A 24,436-nucleotide genomic window follows, 5' to 3' on the forward strand; every position below is an offset into this window, starting at 1 on the left:
TGTATCTACAAATAACAGAAACATAACAAACCCAAAAATGAACCACTACTAGTAAGTGACGTTGTTTCAGTTACATCCTTAATATAAATAATGAGCCTTTTGGGGTTTTTTTTCTTCGTTTCCCGTCAGCCAATGCGATGCTCTTTGCTTTATTGAGAGTTTATTTCACATTCACGTGTGAATACGAAACGCACCGATTTAGGTTAACGACGGAAACCGGACATATTTGTATTGCACACCAATATTTGTATTGCACACCAATAGTAACCAGAGTTCGCTTTAGCAGCTCGCGACATATTTCCCGACTCGGGCAGGAAGTCGCGCGATGTTTGACGAACGGCAGGTGACGGTGGCTGGCGTCGGCAGCGCGCGTCTGTTTCTCGGTGCCCGTGAACGCCCACTTTGTGTTGCTCATTTTGCAGTGGGGCTTCCCCATTCATCGGGCAAAGCAGGCGAAACGCAGGAGCGGCCAAACCCAGTCAACGTCATAGTGAGAGGCAACTTATGGACTATCAATTGAAATAGCCGCGCCACGTTAGGCTGCGCCCGCTCGTCGTCGCTGTTGCCACCGAAGCCGAAATCATCACCACAGGAATGGGATTTGAATTCCTTGATTAGGATCACCTCGACACAGAACGACTTCCGATTCGCCTCTCTGCACCGCTGCCGCTCAGTTACTCCTCTGTTAACCCTCTGCCTTCCCGGACGGCTGCCACTAACGTCGGGACTGCTCCGTCGTCGCTAATAACGCGTAAACGTGCCCTTGCGTGTGTGCTTCTGCTGCCTGGATGATGCCGACACATTTACGCTTTCGGAGAAGGTCATTCCTTGGGCTTATATTCCTGTTTTCTCTATCCACCTCCGCATTGTATTTCATCTACTCCGCCCCAGGAATCGGTAAGTGAAATCAAAAGACGCTTTTAATTTAATTTAAGCGCACACATGTAGAGATGGGCGCTGCTTGGTCATGTGTGACAGTCCGGCTCGATATTGTGAGCGGAGTCTCTCATGAGCCTCATATCTTACCCAATAGCCGATGATCTCAGCACGGCGTTACAGCAGCCAATCCCATAATAACCATGCACCTGAAGACGATAATAATAGTGCAATCACGGCTGATATTAAAGGCCCGTGTCTGTATTCGGTTTCATGGTGACTGACGGCAGAATGTGATGCTTTGATGAAGAAAGGATGTTTGGCGTGATGATCGAAGTAGGAAAATGACAGAAGGTGCGGTTTTTGTTTTATGGGGTGGGCAAAGGTCAAGCTGTGAGTCATTGATTCGGCCGTTATTAATATTTTATTTCTTGTTTCAGGAAACATGCTAATCTGTTAGATACCAGTAATTCCAGTGTGATCACGTGAGATCCCAAATCTCTCGGTCCATTACTTACCGGTATATTATTCATCTCATCACCGTTCCTTATACCCCCTCCTTCGTATTTCTCACCCTCCCTGAAACTATGTAGGCTCATCTGCTGTCTCTGGAGGCCAAACACCTTTTTTTAGTCAGAGTTTATCTGTATGCCCAGAACTTATTCAAATATTAGATGCCTTTGGACTCCGTGCCAGTGCTAAAAAAAATCCCCTGCAAGTGCTTAAAAACAGCTGTGAAAACAGCTGTTCTATTCTCATAAAACATTAGCAAGAAATACTTGAGAAAAGACAAAGGTTGATCAGAGGGACTGATTAATATTTACTCCTTTCGCCACCTAAAATGGATATTCCCCTTGCACTTGCCCACCCTTTTTTTGGACTTCCTTGAAGCCATAGAGGGGATCTGTGCTGAATTTCTAAGAGTGGGCGGTAAATCAATTATACAGTGTACAGAAAGTAGTTAACAAACACTATAAACAAGTTAAAAATCAATATCTACCCATTTTTTTCTGTGCATCATTCTTTGAGTCTGGCATGAAACGGAGTTCGTGTCACGTGAAGCGAAGCCTTTCCAAAATCAGAGAGCTTCTTAGTCATCAAATGGCTATTGATCCATTCACGCTTTTTACCTGTAGTGGCCAAGTTGATCAATAATCAGATCGATTTCTATATGGAGACACATTATAGACAGGAACAGCCAGTCTCAGTTTCCTAAGAAGAGCCATGATTCCCCTAAATGTGAAGCTAATTAAGGAATAAATCAAATATGTTATAAATAACTCTTCATTGTTCAATATTTAATGCTCAAATATTGATGGTGATGGCGTCAGAAAGCAGCACTTTGGTGTTTCAGCCCTCCATCGTGTTGAGCGTTGTAAGGCCTTAATGGCCATGTGGTTAACTGGGGGTTAGTTCTGAAACAACAAGGACCAGTTCATTAATAATGGAGGGACGCAGGGAGCACGCGGCCTGTGCTGCCGTTCCTAAAAGCTGCAGTTTAGTCCTTTTATTTTTTACACTGGGAGTGCCTTGCAGAGCTGCAGCACTAGCTGCACAGAGGAGAGTCAGGTGGAGCTTCAGAAGGTGGCGCCCAAAAGGAATTTTTTTGCCATGAGCTGGCGTGAGTTTTCTTGCTGGTAAAGATGGTGATTGGTGCGTGTCAGTCGAGGCCTGTGAGCACGTGGTAGAGAAATGCAGGTAGGCTGCAGCCCATCAGCAAGCACGCGTCTCCAGTTAACAAGAAGTGTGTGTGTGTGTGTGTGTGTGTGTGTGTGTGTGTGTGTGTGTGTGTGTGTGTGTGTGTGTGGTGTGTGTGTGTGTGTGTGTGTGTGTGTGTGTGTGAAATGTTATGCCCACGTGGTTTTGATATAACAGATTACTTGGTGGCATTATTGTCTTCCTGTGTGCATTTATCAGGCAAATCCATCCATGTCAGCCGACTTCCTGCAAACGCATTAACGGCTGCTGTTCACTGGGGGGGGGGGATGTAATTCCAATTACATGAACTTAAATGTGCTGGAAAACAATAAGAGGGAGAAGGGGAATCATCGCATAGATGCATTCTGCTGGTTCGCACAGAGTGGGGGAAGCCATGCAGAACACCTGAGCAGGGGCTTCCTAAGACCCAGGTGGCATCGGTGCAGAATGATTTCACGGCTGCCTCCCTCCCCTCCCTGTCATCTATACACTCATATGCACTGACATCCCAGGGTGGATGTTGCCCACGAGTGCGGACTGATGCAGGCTGGGAATGCAGGGCACAGCTGGGCCCGACGGCAGCAGTTTATTTAATAAAAACATGAGAGGATCCCAGTGTAGCAAGACGCAGGCTCTATTTATAGGGTTGTTGAACACACACATACTCCCACTCAGGGAGGCGCACAGATCCTCCCCTTTGTCTTTAGAGACCATTGTCCTCTTCCCAAATGAATACAGCATGTGTTTGTGTGCCAAGGTGTAAATGTCATGTATCTGTCAGCAGTATTGTGGGTATTTTTCCTGGTGTGCAGATGCCAGCGGCCACTTTCAGGTTGCTTCCCCGTGTAACCCCAAAAGAGACCCCAGGCTCTAACGTGCGGAAACCTGAGTGCAACATTCAGATTTAGTCGAACAATGAAATGATGTAATCAGTTTCAACCGCAGTCAAAACATCTGCTGATGGTAGCAAAGCTGGTACTGTTTACATGTGCCTGGTGAGGCCAGGCTTCTGATCGGACACTGTCATAAAGTGCTTTCATTGCCTTTTATTTCCGTCATTGTTTGGAGCATTCAGTCTGCATGTAAACACACAGCTGAGCAGAAAAATCATAGTCCGGACCTGCAGACTCCACCTGCTCTAGCGGCAAAGTAGTAATTTCCAAGCTGCCACTGTCCAGTCGGGTCAGTCAGCTATTAACTCGTGGTGGTGAAGAACTCCTCTTTACTGATGGTGTGTGTGATGGAAATGTTTAGTTAACTCCTGTCATTAATTCACAGGAAACCCAGAGAATCACTCCTTTTGATGCTCTGATTTCTGAACACCTTTTCAAACATAAGGTCTGCTGTGTTTGCACTGTGTGGTTTTACGTCCAGTTTTACATCCCGGTGCCCTATAGTTGGTTTTCATGGCCTATTGCTTTGTCAGCGATGCAATGCGTTGAGTCCACAATAGTGTAGCCCAGGAACGAGATCTTAAAAGTTTTGCCTTCAGGGGTTTGTTTGCAGAGGCCTTTGCAGCAAGATTCTGCTGTTCATCTCTACCCGCCTGGCATCCTGTCATCACTTTTATTGATATCTCAGAGCACTTCTGTGCACTCTCAGACCAAATGGTGACACTCCCGGCTCAAAGCAGGCATGAAAGGAGTGTGAGGGCAGCTGGGTTCTCATTACGTGTTTTTAAGCATTTCCTCAATAGTGCAGATGTCCAGTATTCAATCATCAAAGTTTGTGTTGACAAATCTTTACCAAAGAATAATGCATGCGGTTTCGCATTTGAATTCAGATTTGTATAAAAACCGGCACTTGCAAAATCGAGCCTTTGTTTTAACATCTGTGTTTTCTGATCACAACCAAAGGTCCTTGTTTTGATTTTACAATTAGCACTTTGCTTGTGTTTTTGGATCCTTCCTGTTTGGGGGGGGGGGGGGGTTGTTCACACTAACTTCATGCATGGAACCCTCCTTCATCTTTTTCCTCTTATTGGCTGAAGCTGGAGTGTGTGATAAGCAACCCTTAATCTCTATTACTAAACCACTAATGGGACATGAAGCATATCAGCATCTTCTCAGTGGTGCTGGTCGGTACTTTTGCTTGACTTTATGGGTGTGTCTTATCTGTGAAACCCACAGGGCAGGTCAATTTCTGTCTGCGTGTAAGTGTGATGCCTCGTTGACTCTTCATTTGTATATGTGCTGAATGGTTTCTCTGGCCATCTTTAAGTTATCCATCAGCTTGTTCTCAAGGCCTGCTGTAATGCTACACCCACACATCTCCCCATCCTTCGTCCTTCTGCTGCTTAATTGATCCATCCATTTAGTTCAATCGTGCCAACCTTTTTTAAGTGGGATTTTCAGAGGCCAGGGGTGAAATATTACCTCGGTGCCAAGCTGCTTTAGACAGATGCCATTGTGAAGAAATAAGATGGCGGAGTTAAATGATGCATCTTGTTTATTGAATATGCAAGGAACCAAAGGGCTCTGAAAATAAAATCAACCAAAAAGGAGTGTGAAATCCAAATGACTCTTCTCAGCAGGTGGATCACTGAACTCATTTGACTTGAAGAGCTGGAGGACATTTGACATTTTCACTGCAGTTGCCATGGTCTCCTAAAGGTCCCAAGGGTTTGTTCCTGTCCAGCACCACCTCCCCTTTCTTAAATTTAATTGTCAGGGCGACCACAGAAACAGCCCATCCTTGTTTCCCTGACGATTGGGTTGACAGCAGACCCCCAAAGGACAGGTCATTACTGTCACAGCCATGGAGTGTCCCTGTCTGGGACATCTGTACTCCTTAAGAGAAGCATTGTGTCCTAGCAATGAGTATAAAATACTTCAGCACTTTGTTCATGAAAGATCAGCACATTCCTTAAAGTAAACAACAAATCAGTTACTGAATACTCCATATAGGCCTTTGCTTTTGCATGCGTTTTAACTCTTTTGCTGGTCCAAAGTCTTCCAACTCCATTAACAAGGGAATTTAGTTAAACATCAATAGAATGACCCTCATCAGAGGCCTGAGAAAACACTTTTTATTGTCCTTGTGATAAGTTATCCACTATCCTCTACCACACCCACCATCCCACTTAAAAAATATGCCTCACAAAGATAAGCAGAATCGATGCAATTCTGAATAAACATGAGCCCAGTTTCTGGTTTACTTATGACACTGTTAAAGCTATACTTCCTTTAATAGGTTCTGTTTAGCATATAGTTCTGTTTTTCTAGTCTGAATGCAGATTTCTCTCTGCTCTCCACCCATGTGTGCATATTTGTTGATTCTTCCATTACAGATAGCATAAAACTTGATTAATTTGACAGATAGTCAGACGACATTATGTACACAGAAATGCTGAATGTCAAGTTTGAGCAGCCGAATCTGTTGTTGACAGTGTAATATTTGTCTATGAAGAAGCACACACTGCCAGGATCTCCCACTCGCTGAGAATGGATTTGGTCTGTTTACCGAGTAGGCTCTTTGTGCTGTAGGACTGCTTGCCATAGTCATAAAGGACTCAAATTAAGCTTCCCTTTGCACAAAAAGGGCATGGTCATACAGGTCTGTGTGTGTGTGTGTGTGTCTGTGTGTCTGTGTGTTTGTGTGTGTGTGCTTTAACCACAATCCATAAGCAGCACTTTAGTTTTTCATGAGGGGAAGTTCTACTAACAATGGCTGCACCTGATGTTATAAATACTATGCTCTTGATGTCCAAACATGCAACAATTACTGCATTAAATGGCATGGATGCACTGCGTGTGTGGGGGTTTTGCAAATATCATGTCGCCATCACATTACCATAACAAAAGAGTAGGAAATGTTAATATATGGAAGATATGGCTCTGCGTAGCTTTAATGCAGACAGATTGCAACACCCCCTGCACACATGGTGACTCATTGACATTATCACACATTGCATATGCACCCTCACTAAAAACAAAACCTCAATCAATGACGAACTGAAGTTTCATTTCCATCCTTGCATAATACATGCAAGAGCCTTAAGGTCTGTTTAGCCTACCTGGAAAATGTCATGGCAACCTCAAGCCTGTCGTGAACATCCACTGTAACTCTAGTCCCTCACATTATTCGCTGTAAGATGACTCATGTTAAGACTGATCTGGTCATTTGACCGGCAACAGATGGTGAAGCTGAAAGGACACGCTCAGCACTTACGCACATTAGATGAACAAACAGAGGTAGGCCGGTGGTCTCGAATCATTTCTGTAACCTAAGCATCCCGAGGAGAAGCACAGAAGGCCTGAGCTCTTTTATTTTTCTGTTGAGATTGTTGCCATGGTTTCCTCTGTCACGTGTTTGAGAGCAGGCGATCTGTAACTTGTGATTAAGGAAATGAGCCATATTCTCCATAATGAGTGTGCTGCTGATTGTAGGGGTCACGTGCGGTGTGGCGGCACCTGCTTTCCTCAAAACAGCTCAGTGGAGGCCCTCTGCTCACATCTGTTCAGCGTACTGTCCCAGAAATAATTAGCATCCATGATTCCAAAGTCTCCTGTCCATTTTAGGAGAGCCAAGAATGATCAGACACTTAGACTTCTACTGCTGCTTCATGTTTGGCTAAAAGCATGTATCAGAGATGTACAAAACATAAAAGTAGAGTTTTCCTACAGCATGTGTGCCAACCGAAAATTGTTGAAAAAGTTCCGATGTGTTACTGCATTAACTCCAGGGAGATGAATTCCCTGTTTCTATGGCTCTAAACTGTAGGTTAAATGTCTGTCAGGCAGAGGACACAGCTGCCGCCATCTCCCTGACGGTTGTAGGTTTAGCAGCGTAATCACCGCAGCCCGGCTCACTGTCAGGCAGTGGTAGCTACACCTGCACGGCCAGCTCCCTTCAGCCTCCCCTTATGTGATCCAGCTGAAGTATTCCCCAGACTGGTTCTCTTTTTACCCTGCTCAGAAAGAGCTTTGCAGGTTCCCATTCGCATTTACCCTTTGGTCGTCCATGGCAGCACATAAAACAAGCAACACAGAACCTACCTAGGAGCTCTGTTATGAGGCTCTTATAATTAAACCCCAGGGGGGAAGCTTAGTTAATTAACAAAGCGCAGCGGTGGCCATGGCTGATTTACATACACTGTAAAACAATAGCTTCAGTTCACTGAAAGCTTGCAGTGGCCATTATATTCTTCTGGGTTTTGACTCAAATTAGGGTATTCGTGGTTTAGAGTCCCTATCAGAGACATTTAAATCTGGAGTCTAAATGCATGTTTATGGGCCTATTTCCACTGTGAGAAATACCTTAGATATTCATCAGGGAACTAATAACTTTGCGATTACACTATGTTACCCAGTCATTTTAGGTGTGTGCTCAAAACAACAAGATGTTTATGTTTGGGTTTTTTTATCCGCACCCATGCAGCTTCTGTGAACACATGGTATGTGTTTTTTTTTGTCTTTTTTTTCATGATGCCTGCCAGCTTTGGCCCATTTGTTCGGTCAACGGGAGTAACTTCCAGCTGTGCAGAGGCCTCATCCCAGTGCTGTGGGGGATTGGAGGGTATAGGAATATAGAGCGGCCAAGAGAAAACGCATAAAGGCGGTACGGTACAGCGGCTGTGAGCGGATGGGCATAGATCGCATCACATTTGCGTGTGTGTGTTTGCATGTGTGGGTAGGGTCACTGAAAACAACCGCTGCAAACACAAGAATATCTTGGGTGGCTGCCAAGTACCAAAAAGGGCAGAAATGGGTCTGCCTTCACCATGACTTATTTAGTTTACCTCGTGCGTCATCGCCGTAAAAGTCAGAAAACACAAAAGTTGTGTTTTACGCTGCCGTTAAGTTAGTTCACCAACAGACGCAGGTGACCGTTCAGGAGCTTAATAAGAAGGAACAGCAGAAGAAAGACCACATCTGTACGGGATTTTCAGTTATACTCGTGCTTTAATTCCCGGGGAAATTGAGGAATGCTGGGGTTTTCTCAGTAGTCCTCTTGTTGCTCACATTCTGATGTCTTTCCCATTTTCCAGGCCAGTGAGAAGCAAAAGCACAAGGGCCAGTTGGGGCACAAACAGCAGGGGGATTTTTTTCTCACTAAAATCTGTTTCTGCGCAACACGTACACAATCACCATGTGGCGATGTTTCCACCTTCCGGAGTGGCTCCTCTCACGCATGCATGTGCCCAATCTGTCTTCAGTTTATGTGATCACACTTTCCCTCTCTCCCTCCCTTCCATGGAATCAAAGAGAGGTCTCGGCTGTGGCAACATTGTGTTGTTTATGTAATCCCTCCGGCTGGGTCCGGCAGCCGTGTTTCTCGCTCGTGTTGTGCTTCAGCAGACGCAGTGACTCATGGGGGGGGTCCACATGTATATGTACAGTCCGTTAGGCATGCACACACGCATATTTGGGATGACAGAGCAGACGGAGGGGCAAAGCGACTAGTGTGAGGCCAAAAATAAAGTAAAAACAAGAGCCTGTCCTGTTTGTGTGAGCATGTGTGAGTGCTGACAATAGGCTATATCAAATATGTAGCTAGTAGCCATAACTTGAGTCATAAGTGCGAAGGCCACAGCCTCTTTATGGCTACTATCTTTTTCATTGTGTTCAAACCAGCACATTGGTGGAAAAAGCTGCTTCAGACTCTGTCAGTCATTTACGGAGAAACATGTGAACCCCTTCCCCAGCACGCACACACACACACTCACACTCACACAAACACGTGCACCCATTCAGCTATGAATTGAACTGAAATTTTTAGATTCACCAACAGTAAGAATGTTGTAGTGTGACTGAAATTCTTTCAACGATAGGGTTGTACAACATTAATTTGTGACTCAGGTTAGTCGAGAAGTCATTTCTTCTGATGCAGATCATCTGCACTAGATTTCTTCCATCTTTGGTATTTGTGAGTTTGGAAAGCTAAACACTGTCACCGGGCGGGAGTACTTCCTCCTCCCCACCTGAGGGTTAATCGCTGCAGGGCTCAATAATAAAAAACCCAGGGAAATGTAGGAAACCTGAGTTTGCCTGTAAAGTGTGAAAACAGGAAGTGTGGTCGGGCTTTCCTCTCTTTCACATAAGCTGAAGCATCTGCACCTACGGCAAATAACTTCATGTTTAATATATATATATATATATATATATATATATATTCCTGTCGTTGTCATCCATTCCTATTTCCTTTCCCTTTGTTTCCCTGATATGATGCCTGGCTTTGAATGTAAAGTTCACATTTGACTCATTAAAATGATTCCATTGGCTTCAGTTTTGCACTGATGCAGTTCAACCGTTTACCAGTATTTCCAATTTATAAGCTAATTTGGACCTGAAATGTGAATGAACACTTGGATGGTGGGAGTGAGAGTTTCTCAATAGGTTTACCTTTTTTGTTTCAAAAGGAGGCACCACCCCTTGGAGACTCTATCACCTATGCATCATTGCAATTAATGTTTTAAGTATTAATAAATTTCTAAATGTTTTATGGATTCTAGTACTGTGGGATCAATTCTTGACAACATGATTATGGCTTTTGCAATAATGCACTTGTCTGTATTCTGCTGCTCTGGATATTAATTGTCTGGGACGCTGTGCAATCACAAAGTCAGGAGTCATTACCTGTCATTACCTTTAACTGGAAAGGGCCTCAGACGCGTGTCTCTAATTATATCTCACATCCTGGGGTTTTTGATTACGAATCTTCATGAACTAAACTCCAGATAAGAACCAGGAAGAGAGGAAGCAAAAGTGTTATCCAGGTCAGAAATAGACGGTGTGGATCCAAACCTCATTATGGGGAAGATACACTCCTTCGTAAACAAACTGGATGAGTTGACTGCTTGTCTAAAGTGCAATCGCCTATACCAGCATAGCAGTTTACTCTGCATGGTTGTCTGACAGGATATCGGTGTCACATGATAAACTGGAAGGCTTTAAACTGTATCAGATGGACATAGATCAAGGACACACAGGTATCATGTAAGGCCAGAGCAATGGTGCATTCCAAACAATGCCACAGATAAGTGTGTGTATTCGACTTCAGTGTTTAGCTCGTGTTTAGCTCGTGTTGAACAGTGTTGAACTCATTTGCATATTTGTCTATATTCCTCCATTGGGTAAGAGGAAGCTGGCAACAGAGACAATACCGAGTATTGACAAAGACTAACAGTGCTTCCCTCCTGATGTGCTGTTACGATCAACAGGGACTTTAACCATTGTTCTCTTCCCTCCATTATACCATCCTTTAAACAAATGATGTCATGTCCAACGTGAAGAGACAGCACTAGACCTGTTTTACATGACTTAAGGAGGGCTCTGTCGCCAAAGCTCTTCCTCCTCTGGGCAGCTTGAACCATAACTTGGTATCGTTGATGTCCACTTTCCGGTGATAGGTAAACTGCTTCACATGGGCTCATTCTCTCTTTTCTATTTTAAGCATGCTAGTTCTAAGGACATGTCTTGGCTATCAGCTTTGACACTGAAGACTTGAAGAATAAAATGATTTTAAATTCCACAAAAAGTATGGTTTCCCAAATTTAAGATGTCTCCTGTTTCAACATCAGTTTGTCATTGAAAAAGACTACCGTATATAGTATAGGGCTGTGCTTTTTCAGAAAGCTCAGATCTGTCAGCGCAAGGCTTTTGGATATTTTTTGTTTGTCTTTTCAACCAACGTATCCTGGCTAGTGTCTTTACTTTATGCTGTACTTTGCTAGGGGCACCATATCAACTGATGACAAAAATAGGATGAAAAAGATGATCAAGAGGGCCGGATCAGTCATTGGCCCAGTCCCAGAGTGTCTTGAAGCCACTGTTGAGATGAGAACCAGAACTAAATTAATACTGAGCCTGTGCTACAAAAAACATCCATTGGCGCAACGTTTTTAAGATTCCTGAAAGCTCATGTAATGCTCCACTGAACGTGTGAGACAGTCTTTCGTTTCGGCAACAGTCAAATAGTTTTACCAGCATTGTGAGGGTCAGAATTGGCGCTGCTACATAGGTATTTATTTAGGTATTTTTATTCATTTTTCTCAGCCTTTTTTGGGATTCTACCATGTGCTGCTTCGCTTTTTAATTACCACTTTTTGATCATGTTTCCCGGGCATTTAATATGTTCCATGTGCTTCTGTGGTTGGGTTTATGTTGTCTCGAGTCCCTGTGCTGTTTGTCTGCTGGATGATATTTTTCTTGACTTGGTGGTGAAATGTCCTGGTGATTTGCCCTGTGCAGGATCCATAAAGCTTGAAAGCTATGCCACCCTAAGGTGATTGCCAAATTCACCCATATGGAAAACTACTGTTGCTTAGCTTAACCTGCCCAATAACTCAATGTCTCCGTTGACATTCGGGGCTTTAGAAAATGTGGCTTTGCTGTTACTGCTGCAGCGTGGCGATTCCACAAGGTACCACGAAACACCACTGTGAAAGTTGCAGTTGCAGGATGCCGGTGGTTTCCCCGTCTGTTGCATCAAGCAAAAGAGGAAAAACTAAAATTGATAAATTGTGGAATTGTCCGGGGTCGTGAGCACTCTTGTTTAACCTTGGTACAGAGCAGGGAGGAGGCAAGAGGCAGTGGAGTAAATCAAATTAAAGAGGAGGGAGGAAGCGGAGAGGAGCAGAAAGGCTCGCTTGTGTTTTAGATGCTCTGAGGAGGTGGGACAGATTCCAGAGACTGATGTCATTTCTCTTCAATTGAGATGATGATCTCTCTGCATTTGCTCAGGAAAATCTCATGTTTCTTTTATCTCTGTGAGTCACTGGCTCTTGCTTGTCTTTCCTGTCCCTCTGCCCACCAGCCTGTTTATGTTATCGGAGCACTTGCGGATTTTATTTCTCTATTTATCTTTAAGTTCAAGCAAGTGACGAGGTTTCTGTGATGAAGGGTTTTCCTGTCACTGTGTTTCCACACAAATATACTCTAGGGTGGTGTGAAAGAACTGCGTGTGCCTGTGTATTTAAGTGCATTGCACTTAAATAGACCACTTGTTTGCTTTTTAGAGGGTCTTGTGATCCACTTATGACCAATCACCATGTGACATAGCAAGGATTGGCTGTTATTGTCCTCATCATCAGCTGCAAATGCATGCGCTCGCCTTTCTTTTCTGTGCTAAAAGTGATTTTGCAAAGTTTTTCTATTAGGCTTTTTTTTTAATTTTTGCAGTCGCTGAGGATCTTTGCCGTTGTTCTTCAACAGTTTGTGGCTTTCCTTTGAGAACCCGCCCATATCCCAAACAGTTGAGCCTTCGTGTAAACTCAAACCACAAAATTTTAAATCACACATTTTTTGAGAAAGCACAAGACGGAGGTGAAGAGAGAAGTGAAATGATGAGCTGGTTTGAACAGAACTCCAGGCATAGATTAATCACTTCCTGTTTGTCATTTTGAAAAATGGCAGAGGGTCATATCTGTTGGCCTGTTTAGGACGGACATCATCTAATCAGCAGGCCAAATGTTTACATGGCAAATATTAATAAAGCCCAGGTGCTTCGTGGGCCTTTGTGGTTTTTGCCTACATGAGAGGAAATAGTGATGGATTTATCATAAAAGTTTAGTTAGTTGATTTATTCTTGTTTAACTAATCAAATCCATTCAATTTTTGATTCTTGCGTGTGTCTCGCGGTGCACAAGGGTGTATTATTAAAGTGAGACTGTCGGTGGTTTAGTCCCACACTGATTTTCCTGTTTTTTCAGTTCTTTAAATTTCAGTTTGGTGAAAAACACGGCATTTCCTTGAGGAAAACTCATCTAAAGAACATGAATGTGATTAATAAAACAGAGAAAATGATCATCAGCAGCGAGGAAAATAAATGGTCTCCTCTATTTGAGTTTGTTTTTTTCCAAAGTTTCAGATGGTTAAGTAGAAAAAAAATGTTAACTTCCTTCCTGATGTGGTAAGGCTCTCAGAGTGTGTGTGTGTGTGTGTGTGTGCGTGTGTGTGCGTGTGTGTGCGTGTGTGTGTGTGTGTGTGTGTGTGTGTGTGTGTGTGTGTGTTGACTGCAATACATGATGGTATCGATCCACAGCAACCTGGGTATAATAACACTCTAATCCCTTAAGGTGAGATTCAATATTTGTGCACTAAAAAAAATCAGACTGCATCTTACCTGAAATCCAAATTCTCAATCATGCCACTGATTAATCAACACCATCAAACTCGAGTTTTGTTTTTGTACTGGTTGATTGTTAGAAATGTAGCGGCAATTATTTGGAGAGAAAAAAAAAGACCGTTTGTTACTTATCCTGTCTGGTGAGATCGACCAGTTTAATCAAACGAACCACCAATGGTATCAGTAGTTCACTCTGTCTGCACAGGCAGCATTGACAGATGATTTATTTGCACATATAGTGTCCCACTTCCTGGATGGCGCCATGCATGTGCAGGTCTGTGGGTGTCACCGATAGGCGGTGGCAGTAAAAATGACCTTTTATGCAAGCGGCCGCTTAAATGCTTGAAGCAATGACTGAAAGCTCGGTGTGCACGCGTGCGAGCACGTGTGTGTTAAAGCTGAAACCGTTTCTGCTGGGGGGAAACAACTTTCAGGGTATTATCTGGGAGCTACCAGAAGAGGAATGGTCAGCTCCCACTGCTGAGCTATCAATGTGAGGTTAATTGCCTTCCACAGGGGGGGAAAAACAGGGTGCTGGCTGCAACCTTTTTCATTTTCTATACGCTAAATTACAGCACGCTGCAACATCTACGCTGCAAATCCATCATTCTCATGCTTTTCTTATTTATTTAAACAATGTGAACAAATGGGCATGACAAACTGATATCGACCGCATTACACAGACGTAAGAGAGGAAAGGGGGGAAAAGGACAGATAAATAGATGATTGCAGCCACAAAGCGGTGGGCGGGACTTTCCATTAAAGCCTGTTCAACGGGACTTGTACTGGAGAAGGTCGCTCAAGGTCCCCCATTATGCTTGATGGGCTACAATCAGGTGTGCGTGCGTGCGTGTGTGTGTGTGCGTGCGTGCGTGTGTGTGTGTGTGTGGGGGGGCAAGCAGGGCTCTAACCATAATGGTGGGCTTGGTCTCCAGTTCGATCTTTTAGTTCTGCGGGGAATTGAAGCCTGAACACATGTGAACATATTGCACACACTTACTTATTTGTCCGCTGCTAATGGCCTTGTATTGTAGGCTAGCACTCTAGCTTGCTCTAAACTCCAGGTCTCATGTTAAATTGCATTTGTCACACTTCGTAGCCTTGAATACCAGAGGAACAACCATTACTCCAAGCTCTAGAGTGCATGTTTAGAGAGAGCGAGAGAGAGACTTACAACTGCTTGTCTACCGCTTTGTATACTGTCGATTAAGTGTGCTCGTTCTTCATCCCGGCGCACGGAGACTTGAAAGAACCCAACAGTGTGGCCTTTTGGGGGAAGGTATGTTTATAGTGACCGGACTCTGGTTTTCTTCGCAGCACTGGTACCAAAACAGCTCAGTATGATATTATACTTGTGGTCAGGATTCGTCCACACAGTGATCCAAATAGATAATAAATCTGGATCTGCTGAGGATGGCTGCTGAGGGGGCACCAGAACATGTCAAAATATGTTGGTGCCTGCAGGACTGGATCACAGTCCAGAAGCCTCTTAGCATTTTTCCATCATACGGTGCCTCAGCGGGGCATTAATGAAGCATGCGACTCAGCGTGTTGTCCTCTCAAATAAGAATGAGGCCTCTTTATGGGCTGTTTCTTACCCTGCGTTTCACAAATAAACTACATGAACTAAAACTTCTCACACTACATAGTATTCATATTTTTATACAATGCGTTATTGTATTATAATTTTTTTATTGGCTGCCATTGTTGTCTGTGTGCTCAGGCTATCATTTAAAACAATGTCTTGTGCTAATTTGCTGTATAAATAAAGCCAGTGTGCATGTGCATGGATTTGTGCACATGGGATATGTCTGTGGCCAGAGAGAGTGCTTATTTCGGCGATATTGTAAACCCTTTGCAGACTTGTTTCACCTGCTGCTTCAGAGTTGAGAAAAGTGAAATAAGCGCATTGATTTCCGGCACAGGTCTCCGATCCTGCACGCCTGGCAGACGGTATAAAAGGAGACAAATGTGATGGAAGCAATAATGCGCTTCCTAACAACACGTGCGATAGATTTGTAGCTCAGCGCACACAACAACATCTACACTAGTGTGTAGCCGCAGAGGGGTGTGGATCATACCGGGATAAGCACTGATTGGATTAAACAGCCATAGACAGATGCAGTCGGAGGGTGCTTTACCAACGGATCCATCACTTTGGAGTTGTATGGGGGCAGGTTGCTTTGAAATAAAAGCCTAACCTGTGTTCCTGGTGTTACAGAAAACAGGCTTTCCATTTTTGCTTGAGTGGAAATGATACCTTCTGCTCCACATCAGAAACCCACCAGAAGTTTCTGTCTTTCTGTACGCTTGGTATGGTCGAGGAGTTGCTGCAGGACTGGCGTGCCGTGTGGTCTTGAGGGGACTTGCAGCTCCACCACATCCTCCAAGGCAGGTGGGCCACTGTTGTGTTGCATTTAGGTCAACCCACAGTGAGAGGAACCTAAGCTCCTCTGCAAGTTCCTACTAAATGTCAGAACCACAATTCCACTGAGTAGGTTTTGAAAGAGGAGACGTCTGCTTTCACACTTGATCCCACTGATATTTCCGATAGTTGCCGGACATGTCGGAGCAGGAGGGCGTCGGAATGCTTTTACATGAAGGCACGTGTTTGTCACATCCGCATAATTTTGGGCTCCATCAGAGAGAGAAGAGAAGAATCCCACCCGCATTGGTTTAGTGGAAATAGTCCCCCTTTTCACTCTTTTGCATGTCGGTGCACAAGAGTGGCCAACGGGGAGAACTTAAAAATAAATAAATAAAAGGAATGAAATGCACTATTTATGCAAATATGACGATGCCTGATTTATTATTATTTAATTATTATGTATGTAAAATCTCCGCCTGTCAGGAATGACAGTTTGTGAGATATAATAGTACATCAGTATACTGTTAGCATCATGCTGCATAATGTTATCGTATCTTCTGTGTCTTTTCTCTGTCTGCAGTGAACGAGTATGTGTTCATGGTTCAAGCCAGAGGCATCCAGATCAGAGAGAACATGAGGAACATCGGTGCTCAGGTTCTGGAGCAGGTGGTCAGAGGTGCATACAGCCTCAATGGCACAGGTAAGCAAGCCGCACCGCCCGATCACAGAAAGTCTGGGGAATGTTTTAACCCCGGCTCAAACAATGGAATCAAGGCTGTAGATGTCCCAGTCTAATTAGTAACCCAGATATATTGCATGTTGCCAAAGAAAGAGGTCGATACTCTGACGTCATGCTGATAACGACTTATTTCTATGTGTCTGTGTGTGTCTGTGTGTGTGTGTGTGTGTGTGTGTGTGTGTGTGTGTGTGTGTGTGTGTGTGTGTGTGTGTGTGACTCTAGATTACTCATATGACTTCAACATGAGTGAGAGCGACGGGCCTCCCACCACATACCTTCCAGAGGGCTTCACCTACCTCCCATCTCAGGTTTGCCCCGAGAGGCTGCCCTCCATGAGTAAGTGCCGAGCGTGTCTTAAATCTGGCCTGGTTACGTAACATCTCCGAGTGCAAAGTGGGGGGTAAAAAAAATAAATCACTTAGTCACTTTAGTTTACCTAATAGTATTTATCCAGATTTTATAAGCCTTGTAACGTTTCCTTTTATATCTGACAGCAGGCCTCTGCACGTATTTCTTTCTAATAACGAGCTGTGGAATGTTCAATGTTTGTGTTTTACAAGATTTTTATCAATGATGCATGAAAATATGTTGTGCTCACCAAGAATAGCTCAGCCCAGGGAGTGAAAGCCCAGATTGCTGTGCTTCTACCCTGTTTCCTGCCCTGACATTAAGATATTTTCTTTGTGTTATTCCTGAATAATTTTCCCCTCGTCCCTCACCCTTCCCTGCATCCTGCACACCCCTCTCCCCTCCCTGTTCACATTTTTTCCTTGCTTTGTCTTCTTCCCTTTCCTGCCTGGCGCAGAGGGCCGGTTGGAGGTGAACATGACTGAGGTGTCTTTGGAGGAGGTGGAGAGATCGTTGCTGGAGAAAGACCCGACTGTGACCCCAGGAGGCTACTGGAAACCCAAAGACTGTTTACCTCGCTGGAAGGTACACACAACTGACACGTCACTATATTTAATAAAACAACGCTTACATTTTCTACCCGAATCAAAGTAAATGTGTTTAAAGGGGGAAGTTGATGCATTAATAATAATGGGTATTTCTGTGTCCCACAAAAATAGATTTCCGGTTAATATTCAACATGTGTGATTCAAAAATGAAAACTACCATCTATATCTATGTAGTTAATCGGTCCAGATAATGAATTCTGTACATTTTTGCATGAGGGCTTCCTTCAGTCTCACTCTGAAAGGTGAATAGAGATGGTGATGGTGGGAATGTCTCCTATTAACTCATTTACAGCAGCTTGGTTACATTAAATCATTCACTCATGACAGTCATGTGCAACAAGTACACATGCATGTCTCAGAGTACAGTGAGTGATTTATGGGCTTGGATATTTTCTCATGTGTGACTCTTTTTCTTATCAGTCAATCAGTAACACAGTGATCCATCTGCTATCTGTGTGTGTGTGTGTGTGTGTGTCTTTTTGTCCCTCCCAATAGTTTACCCAGAGGGACTTTGTTTGCTCTAACAACCAATTTTCTCTCTCTCTCTCCCTCTCTCTATCTTTCTCTCTCTCTATCTCCCTCTCTCCCTCTCCCTCCCTACTCTGACTGATGTCTTCTGGATGACTTTTCATCTCAACTCATACTTTTTCCCACGAGTCACGTTGGGTAACTTTCCGTAGCGCAGCTTCTGCCAACATTGTCTCAAAAACATGTCGCGTCAGTTCCTCGACTTCTCGGGCAGGTCTACTTCCTGGCTTTAGTAATTCAGAGCATTTTATGCCCTCCCCAGGTGGCAATACTGGTCCCGTTCCGGAACCGTCACGAGCACCTGCCCATTCTCCTGAGACACCTGGTTCCAGTCTTACAGAAGCAGAGATTGCAGTTTGCCTTTTACCTCATAGAGCAGGTTTGGGCACACCCACTCATTCTCACCTGCAGGTTCTGTCATCTACAGGAAGTGATTCTCATCCTGTTTGTGTGCTTCACTTTTCATTATGTGGTCACAGCAACGTAAAGAAAACAACAGCTTTATCTCTCTGTTTGTTCCAGGGCGGGACGGAACCATTTAACCGCGCGATGTTGTTCAACGTGGGCTACAAGGAGGCCATGAAAGACTTGGACTGGGACTGTCTGATCTTCCATGACGTGGACCACCTCGTGGAGAACGACAGGAACTACTACGGTTGCACAGACATGCCCCGCCACCTTGCTGTCAAATTAGACAAATACTACTATATGTGAGTCGTAGCACCAACACTCTTTATATAGAAAAACAAGTCAAATCTGTCATATTAGACACAATGACCTGTATTTGTAGAGGCCGTGTTATTGCTTGCTCTGTAGAGTATAAAATATCTCCTATCACTGGTTTAAAAAGGACTTGTAACGCGTGTAATTGTCTCTCAAAGGCTCCCGTATTATGAGTTCTTCGGCGGTGTCAGTGGCCTGACGGTGAAGCAGTTCAAGCAGGTTAATGGTTTTCCTAATGCATTCTGGGGCTGGGGAGGAGAGGACGATGACCTGTGGAACAGGTATGGGGAACATACACTCTCAAATACACACACACAGACACACCAGCAGTAATCCCCTCAGACAGGGTTGTTGATTCTGTCACCGGCGTCAGGGATCAAGCTGGTGTGTTGCACCCAGTCAGATCAGAGATTACCTCAGCGAGCGGGCGGGCAAAGACAAAAGTGTTCAGTCGTTTAGACAGTGGGAGTTCTCCAGACTGGGTTGCAACAATGCAGTGCTCTCGGAGAGTTTTGCAAACGGTTCAGGGCGTAGAGTGACAGTATCATTTACACTAGGTTCTCATTACTCAATCCACCAAGTGCACAGGCTTTTGTAATGGCTCTTTTCTTTATTTAATAGCTCGGGCAGCCGCACACACTCCAATTCTAACATAGAAACTGATTAAATGGGGTAGTTGTGTTGTGATTCTGTACATAATGCTAATTATTGTTGAGTTGACTTTTTGTGCGTATCATGTTCCCCACACTGTCAATCCTGCGTGTGCCATCCTGCTCTCGCCCCGTATTGTATGATGTCCTGACCATCGGATGTTTGCACAGGCTGCAGTACGCCAATCACAACGTGAGCAGACCGAGGGGAGAGCTGGGGCGCTACAAGTCAATTCCACACCATCATCGCGGGGAAGCCCAGTTCCTGGGAAGGTTAGCACCAGCACATGCTGCACAGCTCACTCTCAAACACACACACACACACACACACACACACACACACACACACACACACACACACTTACTTTGGTTAAAAGTGGCAGCTTAGGCTCATGTGGTTTAAGCCTGTCACATGAGCAGCCAGCACAGTGACTTTGAGTGAAATTCAACTCTTTTAAAGACTTTGCATGTGATGTGCTTGTGTCCTTCGGGGTGGAATTCCAAACACGCCCGCTCTGTTCAAACAGTTTTTATGAAACAACCACAGCAGTTGAAGGATTCACTCACAAACAGCAGAACCAAGCGGGGTGATGACACAAGGGAAAATACAATAATACTCTTGTCTCTGGGATCCATAAAAGTAATAGAATAGTTCTGGACATTAAGGCGATGGTTTCCTCTGAGCCTGAGATAAACATACAACCCTGTCTCTGTATTTAAGGGTTAGGGTTAGGGTTAGGCAGCAGATATTCTTTCTCCATTTAAAGTGTGTCAAAGGAATGAAAGCCTTTCTCATGCACATTGTCTTTTATAAATTCGTCAGACCCGTCTAACCAGATGGGATGTCCTTCATTGTTTGACAGATTCTCTGTCCTCGCAGGTATCGGCTTCTACGCCACTCAAGGGAGAGGCAGCGAGTGGACGGTCTCAACAATTTGAACTACTCCCCCCTAGTGTCCAGGAGGCCTCTCTACACCAACATCACAGTCACCTTGAGCAGAAAGCTCGCACCCATAGCCAACTACTGACATCGGTAGAGCTGGACTGCAAAGTACCCGGGAATCAAAGTCCTCTGGGATTAGCCATATCTCACCAGTTGAAGCACTGCTTACCGCTTTCTTTTCTTTTAAAATTGATCGACACGTGGCTTTGTTTTCTTTTGTCTTTCAGCAAAAAAAGGCGGCTCAAATAAGTTGTTAGTGAAATCATATAAAAAGAAATGAGGAAAAATAGATAATTGCTGCACTCGCTTGTGCCACAGTCCATCACTCCACTCATATGGGCTTATCCGTCTCCACATGCCTTTCACACCATTTTGGCCTTTCAACATCTCTTCGCTCGTTCATCGATGATTAGCTTAGCCCAGAACTACTGATAGTACCGTTAAGTAGTACCGGTACTGTCGAAAGGTCACGATGCACACGTTCGTTCCTGAGACACTGTATCAGACGTCGCTCTTGCTCTTCTAAAAGTTAGCCTGCGAAAATATTTGCATGCACGCACAGCCATACAGTAACTTTGACCATGTGAACTCCCGCAGCTGGTTCTGCACAAGGTATGCCAAATCTACAAGTGAGGAGAGCAAGAGAAAATTCTAACTGGAGCATACGTGTTTTCTGTCACGTGAACTGTGGGGGGGAAGAGGCGTTATTCCTAATTTAGAAACTTCAGTCATTTCTTTCAGCACTCTTTTTTTTTTTTGTCTTGTGAACATATAGTCACGTTTCATGTACATTCTGGTCACCCGTGTGAGGCTGTATGTCGGAGAGTCACGCTCAACCTGTTAGCAATAAGCTGTGGTATCGGACAGCAGAACTTAGACCTGACTTCCTCGCTATACAGATGCAATAGCATGGGTGCTAGCATACCGGCACTGGACTACAGAGAAGGATCGAGTGCATATGCAAACTCTACATCCGACACACCTTTGCCTAACCAAACACACCACCATCTCCAGATTATATATTTGTGTGTGTGTGCGTGCGTGCATTTAAGTTGGAGCTATGCAAAAGGGCCTGTCTTGCTGTCAGTGACAAGGTTGTGAAGGTGACTTTGTGGGGACGGACATTTTTGGTTGAAGTCCAGGCCACGGCTCATGATTTTATCACCAGACATTACCTGCTAAATGTTTACTCGCCTCTCCTTTTTTCTTTTTTTTTTTTTTTTTAAATTCCAATATTTTTTTACTAGAGACAGAACATTGCTGTATCTGGTGTTTACAGAAGCTCTTTCTGCATTATTTCTTTGTTTGTTTTTGACACTGCTACCATCCTCAGCCTCTGCTGTGCTGTGAAATCCTCGTCCCTGTAGTTAACTCTTCCACTGACACTACTGCAAGAAAGAGAAGGTCTAAATACATGTCAGGTGACATCAGGCCATGTGTTAAAGGTTATCTTTGCTATCTTCAGGCTGGTCTTTGGCCCACAAGCACCTCTGAGCGAACCACAAGTAAAGGTTTGTTCAGCCTAATTCACACTGACACAGACAGGAGTGGCTAACAGTTGTTTCTTTGATTTGCCTCGTATGACGGTGACGTGCAGACGCTTCCTCCTCTTCGCCTCTCCTTCAGTCAGACACGCTTTATTTCTCGCGGATCGCCTTGTACACATTTCTCCTCACGGATCCTGTAGGGATGTGGGGGGATGTGGATGTTTGAGGAAGTGTGCTCCCGCCATACAGCCAGAGGCCGGTCCTCCTTTAATTTATTTGCTCTTACTTGGGTAATTTTTTGGGTTGCCCCCCCACCTCTGGGTTGATGTGATGATTTCATGGGTGTATAAATGTGGCAGACTGTGTTAGATGCACTGAAAATTGTAGTCTAGTGTGTTCGTGTGGGACTCTGAGGTTCAGGTCTGTGTAGACTGGGGAGCCGTTCCATTTCATTTGCAGCCAACTTACAGGATTTTGATGAAATGGGACTTGACCCCCCCTGGTGTGTATTTAAGCTAATGAACAGATGTGTTGGAGGAGGCCATTTTGTGTGACAACCACAGGAGGATGAAGACGCCTCTGTTTAAAAAAGCAAACAAATGCCTGCAGTCCCTGGCTCTGCCTGAGCACCTCCCCGTCGATGATTAATGGTGCTGACCTTTTGCAGCTTCCTTTGAGGGACACTCTCAAAGCATCCCTCCTTCTCTCGTTCATCAACCTGTGGATCCCTCCACTTTATGTGAAGCCACTTCCTTTGTTCCCTGGTCCTGTCTCAGCAAAATGCTTGTTTACCTCCTAGCCAGTAACTCGGGAGGCGCCTGGCAGAAGCCGCGGAGTGTAGCGCATCAGGGTTCTTTTCCCCTGTGTGTTCGATTGAAATGGTCAAATTATATTAGAAAAAAAAAACATTTCAGAGGATTCACTGTCCTCCATTTCGCACAGATTTGGTTTTGCAGCACTGAAATTGATGATTTATTGTGTCCTGGTTATGAAAAATTAAACCTGTACAGGTACTTTTCCAGTTCCTGACATGTTACACTGTGTTTTCGCTGTTAAATCAGTAGCCACAAGGACGTTTAGCAAAAGCCGAATGTTTTTCAGTTTGTTCGTGTGCGTCTGGTGTTAACGGGTTCCTACAGACGTATTTGGAGCATTAGATTCTTTATTCCACAATGGGGAATGAGCATCCACACCACAAACAACAGGCTTTGTTTACCTATCGCGCTAACTGGGCCAAATCAAACTGGAGACCAGTTCTGTTGCTGGTTCATGTCCACCGATCCATCCAAGTTTGCTGCTCACTCCAATCGCTCCATTTTATCATAATCTCTGATCCATTTTGCACCAGTTTAAATGATGGGGCCGACCCGTTTGCTGGCCCCTGACAAGACTGGCAGCCTTAAAGCGCTTTAATTTATTGCAGTGTTCTTTTTTTTTGTTGTTCACTCAAGTTTTTATTTTTTATAAGCAAAAATATTTAAATTAGGCTAAAAATGTATATCAAGAAAATGATCATTGTAAATATTGTGTGTAGTGTTTTAGCAATTATAAGATCTCAAATCACTACAGATGCTAGACTTAAGACTTGTGGCTGGGGTTGGATCTGGTGCCATTTTAGTGAAGCTACAGTGAAACTTTTTACATCAGTGCACCACAGCCCCCCCCCCCCTTTTTTTATTATTAAATATCCCCACGAATCTTAGATTTATCCATTAGGCTGTGAGGTGTCCTGTATTCCCGAGAGAACCTTGCATCTCCCAAGATGCTGCAAAGTGACAAACTTCGACAAAGTTCTCAATTCTTTGGCGGCAACGGCTGACGAAAATGTAGGGAAGAGCCGCCAAAGCGTTTTGTGTTCACAGCCACCCAAACCAGCGACGACATCCAGTCTGAACCGGAAGCAGATTTTTTTTTTTATTATTTTATTTAATTTTTTGTATGGAAGCGACACTTAAAATAATAAAAAAAAAAAGAAGATTATAGATTATTATACTGAAGGTATATCTTTTTTGATTCTAAGGAGTTGTTCTCCTTAAATTGAAGCCATTCAAAGCCACTCGTCAAATCTTGATGTCAGCCTTATGTGGATCTGTTTGTGTATTGGCATATTATCTTTTTGATTATTGAAATTTGTATAATGGAGACTTTCTTTTATACCATCAATGTTATTGTCAAAATACACCAATAAAAGAAATCTGTCGACGCAGAGGACGCAGTCTTCGCCTGTCTTTCCACTCTCAGCGACTCTTGGTGGGGAGGGGGATCGTTGCCAGGGACCGTTTCCTCTGCCGAGCACACACGTGGTCCGTCGTTCTATTGAGAATTACTGCTGGATCAGACGGAGGCACGCGAGCCAGCTATATAAAATGTAAAACACAGTGACCTCCCCCATGACAAATGT

At 44.1% G+C, this 24,436-nt stretch overlaps 1 protein-coding gene across 3 annotated transcripts; it reads left to right on the plus strand.

Annotated features, from left to right (window-relative positions):
* Positions 1–354: 354 nt before the first annotated feature.
* Positions 355–24,246, plus strand: b4galt5 (UDP-Gal:betaGlcNAc beta 1,4- galactosyltransferase, polypeptide 5). 3 transcript variants are annotated; one of them, XM_057039908.1, is made up of 9 exons: positions 355–897; positions 16,590–16,685; positions 16,971–17,084; positions 17,554–17,681; positions 18,495–18,611; positions 18,755–18,942; positions 19,114–19,236; positions 19,777–19,878; positions 20,486–24,246. In XM_057039908.1, the coding sequence occupies exons 1-9, from the start codon at positions 789–791 to the stop codon at positions 20,631–20,633; spliced, it is 1,125 nt and encodes a 374-aa protein (XP_056895888.1). In that variant the 5' UTR covers positions 355–788; the 3' UTR covers positions 20,634–24,246. The 3 variants fall into 3 exon arrangements, with proteins under 3 accessions (XP_056895888.1, XP_056895886.1, XP_056895889.1); XM_057039906.1 differs by having other exon boundaries at positions 360–897; positions 16,590–16,709; XM_057039909.1 differs by lacking the exons at positions 355–897; positions 16,590–16,685 and adding an exon at positions 16,773–16,934.
* The last annotated feature ends 190 nt before the right edge of the window (positions 24,247–24,436 follow it).

The sequence above is a fragment of the Takifugu flavidus genome, chromosome 8 (genome assembly GCF_003711565.1).
Source record: "Takifugu flavidus isolate HTHZ2018 chromosome 8, ASM371156v2, whole genome shotgun sequence".
In the NCBI taxonomy this organism is placed as follows: Eukaryota; Metazoa; Chordata; class Actinopteri; order Tetraodontiformes; family Tetraodontidae; genus Takifugu; species Takifugu flavidus.

Coding starts and splice junctions, on each gene's coding strand:
- b4galt5 (XM_057039906.1), top strand. CDS start 789: ATGATGCCGACACATTTACGCTTTCGGAGAAGGTCATTCCTTGGGCTT. Junction 898..16,589: donor CTACTCCGCCCCAGGAATCG/GTAAGTGAAATC, acceptor CTCTGTCTGCAG/TGAACGAGTATGTGTTCATG. Junction 16,710..16,970: donor ATACAGCCTCAATGGCACAG/GTAAGCAAGCCG, acceptor GTGTGACTCTAG/ATTACTCATATGACTTCAAC.